Here is a 19,543-nt window from a genome sequence, read left to right as displayed (position 1 = left end):
CTAACAACTACACTTCTTCAAACTTAAAACCCCGTGCAATTTTACCTTGAAACCTGTTATCCCTCCGGTTTGTAAAATTATTGGTAAGTGGTCTGAAGTATGTGAGAATTTATGTGACACAGTACTTTCCGAAAACATATCAGTCCACTCCTTATTCGCGACCACTCGATCAAGCCTTTCTCTAGTATTTGCTGCACCTGACCGCTTATTATTCCAAGTAAATTTATAGCCATGAAAGCCCAAATCCATCAAATGACAAGCCTCCAAAGCAGCCCCAAAATCCTCCATTTGTTTAACTGGTGGCGGATGAATGCTCAACTTCTCCGACGAGTGTAAAAATGCATTAAAATCACCAACACAACACCATGGACCATTCACCAACGAGGAAATATGCCGTAAAAGAGCCCAAGATTTGTGCTTTTGAGTTGTTTCCGGCCAACCATAAAAACCTGTTAAAAACCATTGAAAACCATCATCCTCAACCACTTTCGCCAAAACATGATTGTCTGTATAGTTAATCACCTCCAACCGAACCTCCTCTTTCCAAATCAATGCTAACCCTCCTCCAGAATCAGGCTTCTTAATAATCAACTTGTTCGGATAAACTAAGTCTCGACAATGATGCATAAAACCTTCTCTATCAAGTCTTGTTTCCATAAGGAAACATACAGTGGGAGCTTGATCCTTCACTAAATCGTGAAGGCTTCGAACTGTCCAAGGGTTCCCAAGCCCTTGGCAGTTCCAACTTAGCAGCTTCATTGTGGTCGACAAGGGTGGTCCACCACCCCCGCCACTTCAATTGATGTAGAAACCTCCCCAGTTTTAAATCTCTTCTCGGCATGCTCATCACTACTGCCAAGACTTACTTGCTGCTGTCTTTGGTTTATTCTTTTGCCCAGCATTGATTTTGCACCCTCCTTTATTAACTCCATAGGCCCATAATTCATACGGGAGAGCCTGGTCCAAGTACGTTGCTTACTAAGTCCTTGAGGCCCAATATTTCCACATTCATTCTTAAGCCCATCCAACATCCTCGGCCCATCAACACTAGGACTAACTATGGCCTCACCCAACGTGCTTTCATCCATGTCATCCTTCTCCGTAGTCCCCTCTCCATGATTCACGGATACATGCACCGAAGTTTTTGGACCAATCCCGATATTCATGCTATTTCCATCTACATGTTTGTCAACGCCAACCCTACCCTCTGTGTCACCCCTACCGCCGTCATCCATGACCCCTACCATCGCCTTCTCCCGTTGTGAATTAACACTCCTCTCATCAGACCCCTGATCATCCACATCGTGAGCTTGACCTCTACGATTCGGTGGAATAATATTTAAAAATGAGATAAAATAGTGCTCTAAGTTTTAGGCTGGATAGAGAAGATAAATAAAAAAGCTTAAAACTTAGGAATAGTTATTTATGTTTTTTAATTTAAAATTTTTTAACTAAAAGATAGGGGTATTTTAGAGAGTTTAAAATTTTGTATGAGAGTATTTTAGTATGCAAAATGTTGAAATCCAATCATGGAATCCTTGTGAGTTCTAGTTAGCTTAATTGATAAAGTCTCTGATGGTTGTATAAGAGATCATGAGTTTATTCCCCGCCTACACCAAAAACTGATTGGTATCTTGATTTAATGATAAAGAGCTATCATCAGGAGTGGATGTCATAGGTTGAAACTTTCTTTAAAAAAAAACATGGAATCCTCTTATTAATATTATATATAAATAAAATAATTTCTATACTAAAAGAATTTTGCTTTTTAAAATGCAAAATTATTGATCATGTTTTTGTATATATATTTTTATTTAAGATAGAAATCATACTCCACTTTAATCTAAGTGTATTAAAAACGCGGCTTCATTTTCTAGATTTAAGCTGTGTTTTTTAAAAACGCGGCTTTAGCCTGTCTGTAGCCACGTTTTTGCAATCGCGGCTTAAAAGAATGCAGCCTAAGACCCACGTGTTTTGTAGTGATTTGTGTATGAAGTTCCCTCCTATATATATCAATAAATCTAGTTGATCAATGCTGCAAGCTATAACCTGTTAGATTAGCTAAATCAAAGATTCAAACAAGGGATAAGAAGGATAGTTCTAAGAAGCCACTCAACCCGAGGCAGCGAATGCCACATAAAGCTACTAATTGCGGATGTCACTTAACTCAACCAACTAGTTTTGATACCAATTTGATGCAGGTTTTGACTCGCTCGGTTGGCTATATCAAATATTCAGCCAAAGGATAAGAAGGATAGTTCCGAGATACTATTCAACTAGAGGTAGTGGATGCCTCACAACGCAACCAAGCAACATGCTAGATTGTTAGGAGTGGGGTGTGCATAAACATGGCAAACGGGGGGAGGGGGGGTTGAGTCAGGTTGTAGGTCAAAAACAGATCATTTTAAACAGGTTAGGAACTGGTCAGGTCGATTAGGTTAAGGGTTAGGTCGACCCATATTTTTTAACATGAATATTTTTAAAGAAAAAAAATGTATTTGTCATTTAAAAAGTAATGCAACAAATTACTTGATTTAAAAAAAAATGCATTACTTTGAATTCACCACTCATATTAAGAATGAGCTCAGCTAAATAAATTAATTCTTGTTCAATAATTTTAAAATTATACAAATTCCAATATTACTAACCAAAACAAAATAGCACAAAAGATAATTAAAACAAACACACAAATTTCATTTCTACTCAATATCTACATTGCAAAATATAAAACAAATTGCAAATGCCTTACTGGATAACTAAATTGACAAAGAATAAACAAATACACAAGTTCTAATAATCTAATATCAATTGTAGTTAACACTGTATTTCAATTTGGTTAAAGTTTGATTATTTTCTTCTTTATACATGATATCTTTTATGAATATCATGTTATTGTTAAGCAACACACAAATCAAGAAAGATAATAATTTATTTTGAAAAACCATTTATTTTGGACATGAATTGTTAAAAAATAGGACTAAGCATCTATAATTTATGTTAACTTCATTGATATATTTTGGATTCATTCTTTAATGTTTCTCATGCATGTCTATATATTTTTTAACTCTACTATAACCAGATTATCTTGATAAATACTTTGTTATTTGATATTTAAAAATCTTTACTCATTATAGAATGCTTCAATCATTTATCTTTCAATTTATTTGCATACAGTTATATAAAGGCCTCAATTGTTTCCTTAAAGTCATTGTATCTAAATGATATTAAATATATATTTTTGAATGGCGTTATCCAAATAATGTTAAAATTTTGATTTTTTTAATAAAAAATTAATAATAATAATAATAATGTCCATTATATATTGCAATTGAGTTTGACTTGTGTACTGTAAAGCTCACAACAATCAATTAAACGAATCTTCTTCTTTTTTACTAGAAAAAGATTTAAAAAAAATTGGTCGGGTCACGGGTTGGGTTGACCCGCAAAAAATGGGTCGAGTCACGAGTTAACTCGTTTTTGCTTCGGGTAAAAAAATTCACATTCAAGTCAGTTTTGCCATGTCTGTTCACAGGTCGAATTGGGCGGGTTGATGGAAAAAAATCTAACCTTAGAAAATTTCCAAGCCACCACCAATCCATAATATACAAAATGGGGGGGATCTATTGAAAATTTTTGTGGTGAGCCTAGATTAGAACTAGTAACAGCTTGCCACAGAAGATTTGTTATAAAATTGTTATGAAAATTTTATGGATGTAGCATTATTAAAATAAATTTTTTTTAAGCATATCCATGTCACTATGTATATTTACAAATATATTGGAAAAGTATCACATTTTCCATACTCACCTGTGTGAATCATGGAGTTGAAAAAAAAAAAAAACTTCAAATTTGACATGAGATGTAGACTAACAAGACACAAATATTTGTATATAAAAGGGTTAGGTCGAGTCTTGGCAGTTTAAAAAAACTCAACCAACTACCCAACCCAACTTGCCACTTTAATAGTTGAATATGTCCAACCCACTTGAAAATAAATATCATATCCACGCAGGATGTGGAGCAGAGCGAGTTGGCTGGTTTGGGGGGATTAAGGGGGTTGTTGCATAAGCCTAGTTAGGAAGAATCAGTTAACTCCAAAAACATGAACACTTGCAAATAATTTTCCAAATCAAATACTCTCTTTGCTGTGTTTATTTATTTATTTATTTGTATTTATTTTATATTTCACATTGATATTTATAAGTGATTACATTGCATGAGAGATAAATGTTTGACAACTTCATAGATTGGCTTCACATCACCCAATAGTCAGATTACTACTACTAAGAGCACTCACATCGATTTTTTCAGATTTTTAAACAAACTAACTCAAAAAACTCTTTTTTATTTTATTTTTATTTTAGCTATATGTATTTTTTGTGCACAAACATCAGACTCAATTCTCTATTTTTTTTTACTTCATTTAAATAATTATTTTTATTCTCTCCTTTCTATTCTCTCAACATATACAGCCACCACCACTGACAATACCACCAGCCACCACCACATCATAGCCAACCACCACCAATGAAAATATCACCACCAACCCAAGGTTAAACCCAAACCCAAACCCAAACACAACCACCACCACTGCCACCACCATCACCAAAGACAACACAACACCAAACACAAACACAAACACAACAACCACAAGCACCAAAGACAACACCTCCCAAACAGAACCACCACCAACACCATCACCAAATTTGCTCACCCAAAAAAAAAAAAAAAAATAGCCGTGTTTTCCACCACCAAAAACCCAACCACCACATCACTGCCAGAATCAACATTAGCAACAAGTAGATCTTAACCTTCATCACCGCCAAAAAAAGAAAACCACCAGTTTTTGAGAACCCCCAATAGATAAATACTCAACCCAAAATCTCTATTCGTTAACCTAGGACGCCACCAAACTGACAGCCCACTTGATGTCGTTGTCGCTGCAACATTGTTGTACCAGTTGATCTGAAGTTGTCGCTGTCATCCTCGTGTCGCCGCTGCCAACTCCTCAAATCTGACTCACCGAAGAACTAGATCAAGTCACCAGATCTAGAAAGAGAGAGAGTTGAAAATTGAAATAAAAAATAATTTTAAAAAATTAGAATTTTGGCTTGGCAAGGAAAGTTGGTCACCATAAGAGGCAAGGGACTATTACACGTTGTGGACACAAGAGGGGGAGTCGCCACCTAGTTATATGGTCTAAGAACCATGAATATAGCGTCCTTTTGAGGAATGACCTTTGATCTTACTATCAGAGTTTGGGTTCAGAGTTTAGGTATGTTGTTGAGAAGGTGTTAGGCGCCCAAGATTGCCCAACCCTAAGGTTGGCCTCCCATCATTGTGTCCTATATCTTGAAACCATTAAAAACATACTCAATACTCGTATCTATACTCACACACACACACACTAGCATACATCTAAGCATACAATCATGACATCATTCATCCCTAAACAAGCATACTTATCTATCTACAAAAAAAAAAAAAAAAAAAAAAAAAAAAGAAGCCAAACACACAAAAGAAAACCCTAACATTCATCTAGCAAGCTTTAATATACATTTGAACAAGGCAGCAGCCCCAAACATGGTAGCAAGCATATCATCAAACAAAAGAAAAACATCAACATACTAGAAACCCTAATCATACATCTAAAAACCCTAACCTAAATGCATGGACATTGCTAATGCGTGACTTACCCTTTACTTACCTCTTAGCAGCACAACACCTATGGCATCAATGCATGAACATGTGGATGAATGGTATAGCATTAAAACTAAGAAAAACCCTAATCTAAACCCTAATCTAGACATGTAATAACAAATAAACATGTTAAAAGGTAAACAGACAGTTATGAGGCTTGAAAACATGTGAAAATGAGGCTATGCAAACAAACATGTGAAGGCAGAATCAAAACAAACAAAAAATTAGGGTTTCTAGGTAACGACATCACGCACGCTAGAACAGGTTTGCGTACGCATGAGTTCGGCCTGTGTGCATAGGCTAGATCATGTGTACACAAATCCTTACCTAGAAAACCTAATTTACACAAAAATAGAGCAGAAGCAAAATGAAACATAAAACATAAAATCTAGCAACCTAACATGCTCAAAGATATAGAGAAAACCTAAAACTGACCTAAACGAACATATATAAATATAAACTAAACAAAGAAATAGATTAAAATAAGGACTAAATCAGAAAAAAGAAAAAAGAAAAAAAAGCTTAAAAGAATACCTTAAAGCAAAAGCTCTTCGGTTTGATTTTTGATCATTCCCCTCTGTCAAATCTATCACAATTCAGAAAAATAATGATTAGTAATCTTAAACTCAAAGGATTGAGGATTGAAAATGTCCTAATCAAATAAAAATGACTTGAGGGTTTTTTGTGAAAAAACTCTCTTTTGATTCACTATTTTCTAGTGAATTTTAGCTTTTTCCTTGGGGTTTTTGTGCATTTTGAAAATGTACCATGTAAGGCTTTATACAATGGAAAAAAGGGGTTTGGAACAGCTCCCAGACGATGTGGGATTCGTTCCAAACCACAACCATTATTGCAAAAAACTTGTCTTTCTTATGCTTCTGAAACCCTAGTTGCATACGCGGAAACGGGCCTGCATACGCATGCATTGGCTCGCGTAAGTAGGCCGCGACCCACGTGCGCAAGCCGAGGGCCACTTTGGTCAAATTATTTCCAAAAATAGATTTTTGCTCATTAAAAATGTTATATTTTCCATTTCAACACTCTTTAAGTCAATTTAATATCTGATTGGGCTCTAAACTAGCCTTGTGCCTTAGAATTCGAGCATCATTGGGGAATGAGGGCCCGAGTCGTAAGGGGTACAAAATGTAGTGTCTACACACGCTAAATATTTTGTAGGCGTAAATGCACTTTTAATCCTTACATTTTAGACATTTTTCTATTTTGGTCCCTATAATTTCATTTTACCATTTTTAGTCCCTAAAACAATTAACACGCAATAATTTGGTTCTTGTTGTTAGCCAATAGACAAAAAAAGTATACGTGGTTGACGAAGAAATTAAAAAATATTAAATAAAGCTTTCGTGTCATCATCAGGTTCAACACATGGGTTTCTTGCCCTTTTCCTTGTCACGTGTCTGATTCTTCAACCACCTCTACCAAATAAAACTCCTAAATCACTACCAGAAACCCTAACTCATCTTCCACCAAAAACTTGCAGTTGGAGCTCCACCTGCACAACTAATCCTCCATAACCCAATTCCCCAAACTACGATCAAAGCAATCTTTGAAGCCCCAGACCAAATGACAGCAAGCACTTCAACCAGTTCAAGCTCGAGGAGGAGAGCACCATTGAGGTGCTACTGTTCTAAAAAACCGGTATTAGTTATATCGTGGACAACATACAATTCTAGTAGAAGCTTTTATGGTTGTCCAAATTATTGGGTATTTGAATTTCAATATTTGGTTTTAATGAGTTTTACTATATGCATTTTAGTATATTTTTGCTTCAATTTTTTGTTGCAATAGTTGATAGATTTTCATTTTTCAGAGCATGATTTGCATTTTAGGTTGGGCAAAAGTGTAGGTTCTTCCAATGGTGTGATGATGAGATATGTAATCGTGGTAAGGTGCTTATCGTAGAGCAAAGGCAAAGGATTATCACACTTGAGGTTGAGGTTGCAATCTGCAAAAAGGGAGAAGTTTTACACTGTGGCTTTGACATTGTTATTGGTGATATGTGTAATTCTATGTTTGGTTAGGTAGGGGGTGGAAATAAGTTTTATGGGTTACATTGGTGGGGGAGTTTCAATATCTTGTAGTTGTTAATGCATGTAAGGCTAGTAGTGTTAATGTATGTAGGGTTGGCAGTGTGTACACTTTTTGTATGAGATGTTGTTATAAGCAATGTAACACTTGCAGGTTATTTTATACTCTTTATGTTATGAAATGAATATCTTTCTCCTTAAATGTGTGGACTGGTAGTGTGATAGTGTTATGCTATATAAAGTGTCAGGTTCTAAGACCTTTAGGTTTAAATGTATTAGAACACTAATTTGTAATGTTAGCAAACCATGATCAAAACGTTTTAGTCTTGTTTAGACTGCTCAAAGTATGTGTCTTTTATCTAAAGTTGGAATCGAGTTGCTGCAGAATTTACTGTGCAATTCTGCCTGGCTCGATCAATCGAGAATTAGACTCGACCGATCGAAAGTCGTACAAATTGTTTTTTTGCAGAATTTTCCTACTTAGCCTAAGCCCGTTTTACGTGTAGGGTTTTATGTTTTGCCCTAGGTATAAAAGGGAAAACCCTAGCCACGTTTTTAAAAGTTGTTGATGCTGTGTGTGTGTGAATCTTCTGTGAGATCTAGAGGTGTTTGCCTTCACACATACTTAGGGTTATCAAGGATCAAGACTATGTCAAGAACTTGATGATCAATTCAGTTGCAGATTCAAGAGCTTAAAGATATACAAGCGAGAGTGCTTGTGCTTGATGGGAATCCAAGAAAGAAGTAGTCCGTGGACTCAGAGCTGTCACGTGGTCGTGGTAGTAAGTTTTCTACTCGAGGTAGCAATAGAATGTTAGTGGTCTAAGTCACTATTGTGTAAATTTCAATTCTTTCATAGTGGATTCAGTTTTAACTTGAGGATAGCTAAGTTAAATCATCCCCAGGTTTTTTACCAGTTTGGTTTTCCTAGGTCATCATATCATTGTGTTCTTTATATTTCCACTGCTTTGTATGATATGATTTATATGTGTTAACCTAGATCTGCATAATTTACCTAAGTTAATAACTTGGCTAAATAACTAGGTTAAACTAGTTATTTTAAGGGGTCTAAAAACATACATAAAGGTAAATGTGTAGACTGGTAGCAGTGTGGATTAGACTGGTAGCAGTGTGGATTGGTAGCAATGTTGTGCTATGTAAGTGAATACCTTTGTCCGGTTTAACAATATTTGCAGAGTAACAAAACATGTAATTAACTACTTCTCATGACGAGTAACAAAACCTACTGTTAATACATACAACCTCCATTAGTGTCAACATATACAACAAAGCTTAAGAAATCCACAAACTCAGAATCTTCATTAACACAATACATACAGTGTCACTATATACAACAAATCTCAAGAAATCTACAATCTCAACATCTTCATTAATTACATATATATTGTTGTGACTACCAAAGCAAGACAAAAGATTCAAGACTAACCAAACAAAACAAAGATCAATACAGATACAAAATCATAATTATCATTAACTACTTCTCATTGCTATGAGTACCAAAGCAAGAAAAAATATTCATGTTTAACCAAAGCAACACGAAGGTCAACTGATCCATAGTCAAGTACCAAAGTTAATCCAAAGAGCAGGGCATTGTTCAACTACAATAGTTGCAACCATCACCAGAATTACACAAAAAATTGCTTAGATTTAAAAAAAAAAAAAAAAAAAAACTCCTACTCTCTTTGTTTCCTTGGACCATGCACAGATGATTGACTTTCAGCAAATCTTCTTGCATTCATGAATCTGGATGCATTCTTAGAAGCATTCAGAGTCTTTGATGTGACTACCATTTTATTTTTTTGCCTTGGGTTTAAGTTGTTGGAGTTGGATGGTGCACTTGGATTCTGTGTGTTGCTGCTTGAGTTGAGTGGTGCACTTGGATTGGAGCTGGACTGATATGTATCCTGCTGAATGAATGCATTTTTTCTGGCCTAGAATGGATTGGATGAGCTTATCCTGGCCCAAGATGGTGCACCTGGACTAGATTGGTGAATGCTAGCCTGATGTTGCGCAAATGGAGTGGTTGTGTGCATGGTGGCCTGATATGGTGCAAATGGAGCAGCTGAGTTACTCCTGGCCTGAGTTGGTGCAAATGGACTAAAGGAGTGTCTGACCTGCTCCTGGCCTAAAATGGTGCACTTGGACTAGATTGGTGCATTCTGGTTGGATATGGTGCACTATGATTGGAAGAGTTTTTGCCTTTGTTGGTCTACAAATAACAAACCCACATATCTTAATATAGAATATGCAAAAGCAACTCATTCATTCATATGCTAATATTTTACCTTATTAATTGTGCTAGTTCTATTTGTGGTGCCTGGAAATGAAGATTTCCCTCTAACCTCACCCTTGCAGCTTCTTTTATGATGACCTAGTTTACCACAGGTTCTACACTGCTTGGAGATACCAGCTCTACGACTTGTTGGTTCATTAAGTTCACTTGCTCTATTCTTCTTAGGTTTGCTAGGTGGTCATCTTTTGATGGAAGGCTATAAAAATTGGACACCACTGGGTCTCCACATATTCTACCCATTGATAGGTGCTATGATTGCCTCATAGCAGACCTTGTATGTAGAGACATGGAAACAGTTGTTAACATACTACTCAACATCTTGTCTGTTAAAAAATATGCAGGATTGCAAATGGTATGCTAGTTATATTCCACTTCCTACAACTGTAGTGTGCTATGGCTAAGTTAACAGTGAAACTTTGCATACCATTTTTAACTTCAAACTGTGTCTACCCTGCCCAACAAGCAAGCCACCTACTGCATGCCATCTTTTCCTTATGCAACCTCTTCAGAATTTTGTCACATATATATGATTCTACTCTCATAATCTTCTATCTGTTCTCTTGAAACTTAGTCATAAGATATAGCTTGATGCACTCAAGCTGCAATCACATACAAATACAATCAAACATTAGGTATGAATTGCATTAGACATGTATCAAACAATGAATCTACTTAATTGTAGGTGATCACAAAGAATCATACCATGCTAATTGTAGGCTTAGACATGAATTTAAGTATCCTGCTATTGAAACTCTCACACATATTGTTTAATACAGTATCAGTCAAACCATCTTTATTAAACATGTGTCTGGCCCATATTGTTGTTGAATGAGCTTGCAACCAACTGTGTGCATCAGCATCAATTTCTTTCAATTTATCCATCACCCTATCAAACTCTTGTTTATAAGTTGCTTTGACTGCTCTCCAAAATATTTCTCTAATCAAAACACCAGGATCGATCTTCCTGAAGATGTTACAGAGATGTTTGCAGCAAATCCTATATTCATACTATGGCCAGTTATCAATGAAAGTTTGCACCAACCCTTGTCACAAACAGTATCACAGACAAATATGTAAAGTTAGTAACTGAACATACAATGTATAAATGTAGATCAAAACAAACAAAATAATAATAAAACTACATACCTTCTATTGGTCTAATATAAACACCCATCTTCTGTTCTGACATATGTCTGCAAGTAACAGATTTATGAACCAAGTTCAAGAGTCTTTGGTTTCAACCTTTATTACTACATATGCTAGTGGGAAATACTCCTCATTAGGATCTCTACCTACTGCAGTAATCAATTGATCACCTGACTTATTCTTCAAATGGCAGGCATCCAAACCAATGAATGGCCTACATCCAGCCAGCAACCCCTTCTTGCATCCCTCCAAACATATGTATAACCTCTCAAAATAAAGCACCCCACAGATTAAGTCCATCTCAGCTGCTAAATCACCTTCATTGAAGGTATGTACCTTCATAAGTATGGTACTGCCAAGACTAGACCTCCTTAACTCCTTACAGTACTCCCACAGCTGGTTGTACTATTGTGTATAAGCCCCTTAAACATATTCTCAAGCCTTATCCTTAGCCCTACTGGCTTTTCCTGCACTTATGTTTATGGTATACTTCTCATGAACAACATCTTGAATGTCTCTTAGTTTCATGTTAGGCTGTCTTTTCACCTTCTTCATCGACTTCTTCCCAATGTATGAAGAAGTACACCTAGGACTCTTAAAACTTCTAGAGCATGTGTGATCCACAGTCGATGTTCTTAGTTGGTATCTCCTTTCCCTTGTTACCTTTGTTAGATAGGCTACAAACTTTCAGTTTGGTTGACAAACAGCTCTTACCCTCAACAGATCATTTTTAGCTAATTTGATCCCCCATCCACCATGAACTGTATACTTAGTTATGACTTCCTTGAATTGCTTAGGTGTAGTAAACAATATATCTTTTTCAAAAGATAAATGTTCAGCACATAGGGAAGTTCCTCATTTTCTCATGTTTTGTCCCCTTCCATGTGTACTTGTATCATCCTCAAAATTATCATCACTATCATCAAGACTATGCAATTCCTTACTCTTATAATCAGAGTTCATTACACCTACACCCATTTAACCTGGTTCAGCAACATCATCATCATCCTTACCATCTCAACTGACTATTGTCTTCAACAAAGTCACTTTGATCAAGGTTCACTTCTGCCTCATCTTCTAGGCCACTTCCCCCACTGTTACTGCTATCACTTACATGAAAGTCCTCAATAATAGGTTCTTTATCTACTCTCCTAGAATACACTTGGGAAGCATCTACCTCAATGGTACCATCCTCATTGACCTCCTCAATAATAGGTCCTTCACCTACTCTCCTAGAATACATTTGTTCCACATCTACCTCAATGAGCTCATCCTCATTATTATCAATATCATAATTAGCATACATATCATCACTATCATAAAAGTTGTAAAATTCACTCTCATCATGGTTATCATGGTCATCGTGTTCACTACCATCACCATCATAATAACCTATAAGGTCTTGCTCCATTGCCAATGGCTGCACATCCTCACCAATATCCTTACTTTCATCAACTAGTATAAGGTCATCTACTGGATGCTTTATATACATATGAATCTCTTCATGACCCCTCACTAAATCTGTCATGAACATGGCATTATGATCATCAACAACCAAATGGAAATTTGCCCTTTCTTGGTTCATACTATACATTTAATACCATAGCCTGCTAGCAGAGGTGTACCTAAAGTCCCTACATATACCCTCTATCTCAACCTTGGACCACCTATCAGGGTCACAATTATCAACTACATCTACTTTACCTCCCACATATTTTTGAGGATTCTTAGTAAAATAGCCACCATGATGCACAGACATACTAAATAGCTCATCCATTCTACATGCATCACACCACTAAACCCATTTAAATAATACTAGTTACAAAATAAAACAACAATTATTTAACAAAATAACACTCATTTAACAACATAGCACTTATTAAAATAATTAGTTCTACATGCAACATGCCACCAAACCCATTTAATTAATGCTAGTTATAAGCCAAAACAACACTTTTTTTTTTTTTTTTATTTATCAAAACAACACTCATTCACCAACTTTGGCACTTATTTAAATAACAACACAACACTTATTTCAATAGTTCTGTCATACTAAAACAGACTTTTGCATAGTTATCAATAGTTTATTTAACAAAAAAACTCTCATACAATAATGTTAGGCTTATTTAATTCTCTTCAATAGGGGAACACATGGACCACATTGGAAACCACAAACAAACACATATAGACAGGGACCAACAAACAGTCAAAAGTCACAAAACAAAGTAAGGGTATAATACAAAACAATCAAAATTTAGTCAAAACATGTATCAAACATTATGGCCCCTACTACCCGATCTGACCAACATGCATATTGTAAAGCTATAAATAAGGACATAGACAGAGAGAGAGACAGAGAGTTAATACCTTTTCACAAAGATAGAGGTCTCCTGGATTTTCTTTTCTCTGCAATTATAAGAAAAATGGATATGGGTTTCACTTTAGTAATGGAGATGTGTTTGGCTTTAGGAACGGAGCTGGGTTTAGCTTTATGAACAGAGATCAGTTTGGGTATTTTGCTTTAAATGGCAGAGATAGGTTTGGGAATTTGGCTTCTAATGGGTATAACGATTTCTGGGTTTTGGGAATTGGTTGATGATGGTTTTAGTTCATCTAAAGTTTCGAGAGAGAAAGGTTGATGGTGCTACACTGTTAATATTACTCTAAGGTTTCATATTTTGATTTAGGGGTTTTCTGCATCCATGTGCCATAGGTAGTTGAGTACTCTGTCACGTGAAGGTCACGTGACAAGGAAAAGGGGTAGGAAACCCCTGTGTCAAACCTGGTGATGACACGTAAGCTTTATTTAATATTTTTTAATTTCTCTGTCAACCACGTATACTTTTTCCATCTGTTGGCTGACGGCAAAGACCAAAATATTTCACATTAATTGTTTTAGGGACTAAAAGTTGTAAAATGAAAATGTAGGCAAAAAAAAAAAGAAGTTCAAAATGTAGGGACTAAAAGTGTGTTTATGCCTATTTTGTACTACTTTAGTGAGACTGATGCATGAGTTTTTTTTTTTTGTTGAGTTTTTAGCTATATATTTGTTGAAGTACTAAAATAGCTAGACTGATGTGAATGCTCTAATAAGACTCCATAAATAACTTTGATGAAATAAGAAAGAAAAATAAAAGACACATTGTCTACGTGGCTACCACATAAGTTTCCACTATGCTTCTGTATCAATCAAAGGTCACTTAACAATAAAATAACCCATAATCTCTACATGTCCAAGCAAAGATGGATTAAACACAATTTGATAAATGAATATTGATCAAACCAAGATTATTTTTATGTAGAGAATCAAATTTCATTGCTTAGGCATAAACTTTTAACAAAAAGAGATGAAAATTTAAGAATTTTATTGTATCTTGGGTAATGAGATGCATGGTGAAGGAGAAACAGATAGAGTGAGATTGTTTGATGCGTGATTTTATGATAGATTAGGCAGTTATTGTTAATAGTTTATTGTATGAGAAACCGGAAACTAGTTTACAAAAATAGTTTAGGTAAGTTGGGTCGACTTTGAGGTGATCATTGAGGCCATAAGAAGTGAAGATGAGTCATTTGCTTTGTTTTGGCACCTTATTATAGACAACAAGTCTTTTGTAGAGTCCTTTAGCAGTTTTAGTTTTTTTTTTTTTTTTTCCATATTGTAGATAGGGTAACTCTGTGGCTCACTACCTTACTAGACATACGAGATATGTTAACGATTTATTTGTGTGGATGATAGATGTTCCTTCACACCTAAAGAATGTACTTTTAGCCGATTATGGCTGAGTTTTTTTAATGAAATATTCATGTTTTCTTCTCTCTCTCTCTCTCTCTCTCTCTCTATATATATATATATAGTTTACAAGTTTCAAACCATTAATAGAAAAGGAATTGTGCTACATCTACAACATTTTCATAATAAATCATATATGGTAAGTTCCTATTAGTTCTAATTTGAAATTAATTGTCAATAATAATTCAACACCAAAGTCATGAGAGAAAAAAATGCACAACCCACCCTTTTTTTCCGTTTCTTTTTATAGATCAATAGTTGAAGATGGAAAAGTTGAACTATGGATGTCTCTATAGGAAACACCAAAATATTTAACCAATTGAATTACAAGGTTCTTGGCTCTCTTCAATCCTTTTATTTTTATTTTCAACACTAAGTTTTAGTAATAACTTAATTTCTCTCACTTTTTATTGTTTTGTAGCCAAAACAATGGCCCACTCAATTCTTATTTTCTTATATGCAAAATGACATATGTGTCCATTGATAGGCCAAGAATGTATTGACCCTTTATGATAAATTAACCAATTAATTAGGGAAGTTAATTAATTAAGTTAATTAACATGCAATATGCGTGTTAGCACAAACAAATCACCAACTAAGTTAAATGCAATAGAAAATAAAGTTGACATGGTGATTTGTTTACGAATAGAAAAAACCACTGAGGCAAAACCCCACAGGGTGATTTTAAGGTCACCACTCCCGAGAATCCACTATTATCACAACAAGCAGTTACAAGTAAAGGAATCTCAGTACCTTATACCAACCTACAGTTAAACACTTACCCTAATACACAATTGGACTTGTTTTATAGTGACAATCTCTCTTTTCAATGCATAGCTCCCAGTACGTGACTAACCAATTGATGCGCGGATCCCAGTACGCGGCTTAATCCTTTGCACGAATCCAAGTACGTGACTAACACACCAACTTGAGAAGGATGTTGGCTGCAAAGTTCTTCAGTTCATCAACACGATGAAGATCATAAAACTCCTTGGTTACAAAACCCTATGGCGTACAAACACAACAGCTTCTTCAAGAGAAAAATGAACTAGGGCATAAGTCTTCGATCACAATATGCTTGCAATAACAAGTGCAACCGCCTTATGACGGCCCTTAAAATAATCATTATATATATTTAGGGTTGTGAGAAAAGAAAGCCTAAACACATACACATGGATATGCGTGAAATCAGATCTAAAAAACTGATTTTCGTAAATCTTAATAAATAGGTAATCTGTCAAGCAATTGTCCAGTATCATGCTAAAATTGCCTTTTAAACCTCGATAGATGCCATCTATCGAGATAGTTGTCGAGCTTTAAAATAAAGCACTTCTTCACTTGTTTCTTAAACAGATTTATATGGCTTTAACACTTAGACTTGAATTCTTATTCCTCGAAGTATTAAACATATTCTAGATCTACCCAATTACAAGTAAAGTGCGTTTTGTCATAGGATTAGCCAATTCTAAATGACATATGTTCTTAACATGATACACATATGTCCCAACATCCATCTTGTTGCTTTTGCATTCGGTCTTTGGTCTAGCACTAGCATCAGCTATTGTAAAAAAAAAAGAAAAAAGAAAAAAGAAGAAGCTATTTTGAAATATCAAAAAGCTACTTTTTTCTATTTTAACACACATTTTTACAATATACCCTATATCACATATTTTATCTTTTACCACTTTATTTAAATGTAATTTCTTTAATCTTTTTAGTTTTTTTTTTATCACTTTACTATACTAAATTTTTTTTTTGGGTACCACTTTTAGTTGTGGAGAGAGTGAAAGTTGAATAAAAAAACACTAAAAAAAATTAATTCAACATCTTACAATACAATTCTATGTACTATAGCAAATGCCACATCTCTTGAGGTGTAGCATTTGGTGTTTGATGTGCCAAATTCTAAAAATTTAGCATTTGGCAAGCCTGATACCAATATTCTGAGGTCATTTTTATGTATATGTTGAGACTAGGCTTACTCTTTTTAGAAGAATAATTTTAGATTGGGGAGAGGAAGACAATATCACAATAAAAGGAGAGAGGCATTTAAATGAATTTAACAATAAGAAAGGAATTTTTGTCATATAATTGGCTATGTATATTTCAATTGAGGTGATGATACAAGCTTTCAGAATTTAGGAATACAAAATACAAATACCTATGATTTAGGATGAATTTTGCAATTAACCCACTTAAAAATTAAAAACATTGCAATATATGAATTTTGTCATATATTCTCATGTCTAGAAAAACAAATTCTATATTCTCCTCTATGAATTAAAATTACTTACCACTAAATAATGCTAAAGTATACCTTCTTTTAATATATAAATTATAAGACATGTGGTTTTGGTGAGTTTTAATGATTATGTTTTAGCTAAAATGTAAATTACACTATTTAAATCTTACTTAAATTCATTTCAATCCTCTAAATAACACGAGCAAAGAAAAAATTACATACTGAATTCAATCATATTTAAAAGGTGCAATTTTCATTCTAGTTTTATTTAAAAAAAAAAACTATAAACACAATGAAATATCACCATGTTTTCACTGGATCCTTATTTATAATTGTGACAATTCCTGTTTTCCTATCACAACTAGTAGCGTCTAGTAGAGTGAATGAGCAAGGACCACGTTTAGGATTGTGTGGCGAGGCGTCGCAAAAACTCAAATTCGTAATCGAACAAAGAAATAGTTTTCCAAAAGAAAACGAAAGTGGGTCACAGCTTCAGCCACTGTCAACTCAGATCTATATGCATGTATGTATATCCATTCTCCATCGCAACAAATTGCCAACAAAGCTGTCCCACCCAACCAATTCTCTCTCTCTCTCTCTCTCTCTCTCTCTCTCAATATTCCCATAAATCCTAACCATAAGTAAATTAGAGGTATAATTCCTTTGACCTCTCCCTATTTGCATTTTATGAGTGTGAATTCTTCATTCATTGTCACCCAAATGAAACTAAACAACAGAATTCAACACCACAAAGCCACAACACACACATACACGTTCCTCTCTCTTTCTTATTTCTTATAACAAACAAACATACATACAGAGTAAAAATCGGTAAAAGCATTGTAACAAGAGAATTTTACGGGTTCTTATTTTGTGTTACCTTTAATTCATAAAACTTTTTTCTTTTTTGGGCTGAATAAACCAATTTAAACTAAACTAAACTAAACTAAACCTCTTACAATATATCAAAATAAAACAAAAATACTACTTTAAATGGAATATTTTCGTTTTTTGTTTTTGGGTATAATATTTTGGGTGAAGATCATATAAATAAACCCCGTTAATTCCGGGTACTTGTATCATTTCAAGTCTATAATCTATAAAAGCTTTTAACCAGTGACTCTCTTTTCTCTTTAGGTGTACGGATAATTCAAGAACCTTGTCAAGGTTAGTCCTCTCTGTCTCTGTTTTTCTTTTTCTTTTTTAGTATATGTTTTTTGTTTTCTTTGCTGTCTCTTCTTTGAATGCTCCTTTATTTCTTAATACTAAATTTCTTTATCCATCTTTTCTGGGCTTTGGTCTAACGGATGCTATTTTCTACATTCTTTCTTTTTTACTTCGATAATATTGAATTTTGATCAAGTTTTGATATTTCAGAAAGTAATTTAGTTTATTTTTCTCATGGGTTTTGTTTGTTTGAGTGTTCATCTTCTATTATTTTCAAAGAGAGTCTTACTTGGAGAAGAAATGTATTTTTTTTTGGGGGTATGCTTTTGCTTTTGTTGTCATTTGGGCTTTGATCAAACAACTTAATAAGAGAGAACAGAACCCTCTCTTAAAAAAAAAAAAGAGTCTTAAGCATTGTTAAGTCAACAATTTGATGGAAAATTATTTGAATGGTTTAAAAAATGACTTCCAGTAATAAACACCTTTGACAATTTTCCTTTGGTTTTCTTTAGAGGAACCAAACAGAGTAAAAAGATAACAAAACGAAGAGCAAAAGGGTAAAGGACTTTAATTTGGCTAATGAATACTCCTGTAGATGCTTTTTGTTTTTTTTTTAGCTAAGGTATTAATGAGGGAAATATCTCTGTGATCCAGAATTTAAATATGTATATTTTTTTTCAACAACATGTGCATGTTGTTATTATTATGATCATTGATGAAACTTTGGCATTTATATGTTCATATTTTTTTGGCCATTAGTCCTTCATTATACTTTTCCCCTGTTTTTTAATCCTTGAATTGTGAGGAGGTCGTTTTGGAAGTTGGGATCCTGGTGTTTGTAATTGATTATTTGTGGCTAGAAATTAATGGCAGACTTGGTACTTTTAAAATGAATCTATCTGCATAGACAGAACAGTGGTGAAAGAAGCACACAATTAAAATATAAACTAGGAAAATGTAAAAAGTACCTTTCTATTTGATGGGATATTTTTTTTTTCTTCATTTCATTATATGAAATGCCAGCATGTCACAAGAAAAGAATATATGTGGTGTATATTAGCCCAAAAAAACATAAATTTTCATGTACTAAAACTCAAAGAAATATCTTCTTGTGCATTTCCTAGTCAAATTATTTTGTC

The 19,543-nt window shown here is 34.5% G+C and overlaps 1 protein-coding gene across 1 annotated transcript; it reads right to left on the bottom strand.

Moving 5' to 3' along the window:
• On the bottom strand, positions 1-759 carry LOC142628792 (uncharacterized). The gene has a single exon (XM_075802831.1). It carries the CDS (start codon positions 757-759, stop codon positions 1-3), a length of 759 nt encoding a protein of 252 aa, XP_075658946.1.
• Positions 760-19,543: the final 18,784 nt, after the last annotated feature.

Source organism: Castanea sativa, chromosome 3 (genome assembly GCF_040712315.1).
Source record: "Castanea sativa cultivar Marrone di Chiusa Pesio chromosome 3, ASM4071231v1".
NCBI lineage: Eukaryota > Viridiplantae > Streptophyta > Magnoliopsida > Fagales > Fagaceae > Castanea > Castanea sativa.
Note: the sequence above shows the minus strand (reverse complement) of the source record. Positions and strands in the feature narration are given on the sequence as shown.

Bases quoted from the DNA above. Each gene is read 5' to 3' on its own strand.
- LOC142628792 (XM_075802831.1), bottom strand. From the start codon at position 759: ATGAAGCTGCTAAGTTGGAACTGCCAAGGGCTTGGGAACCCTTGGACA.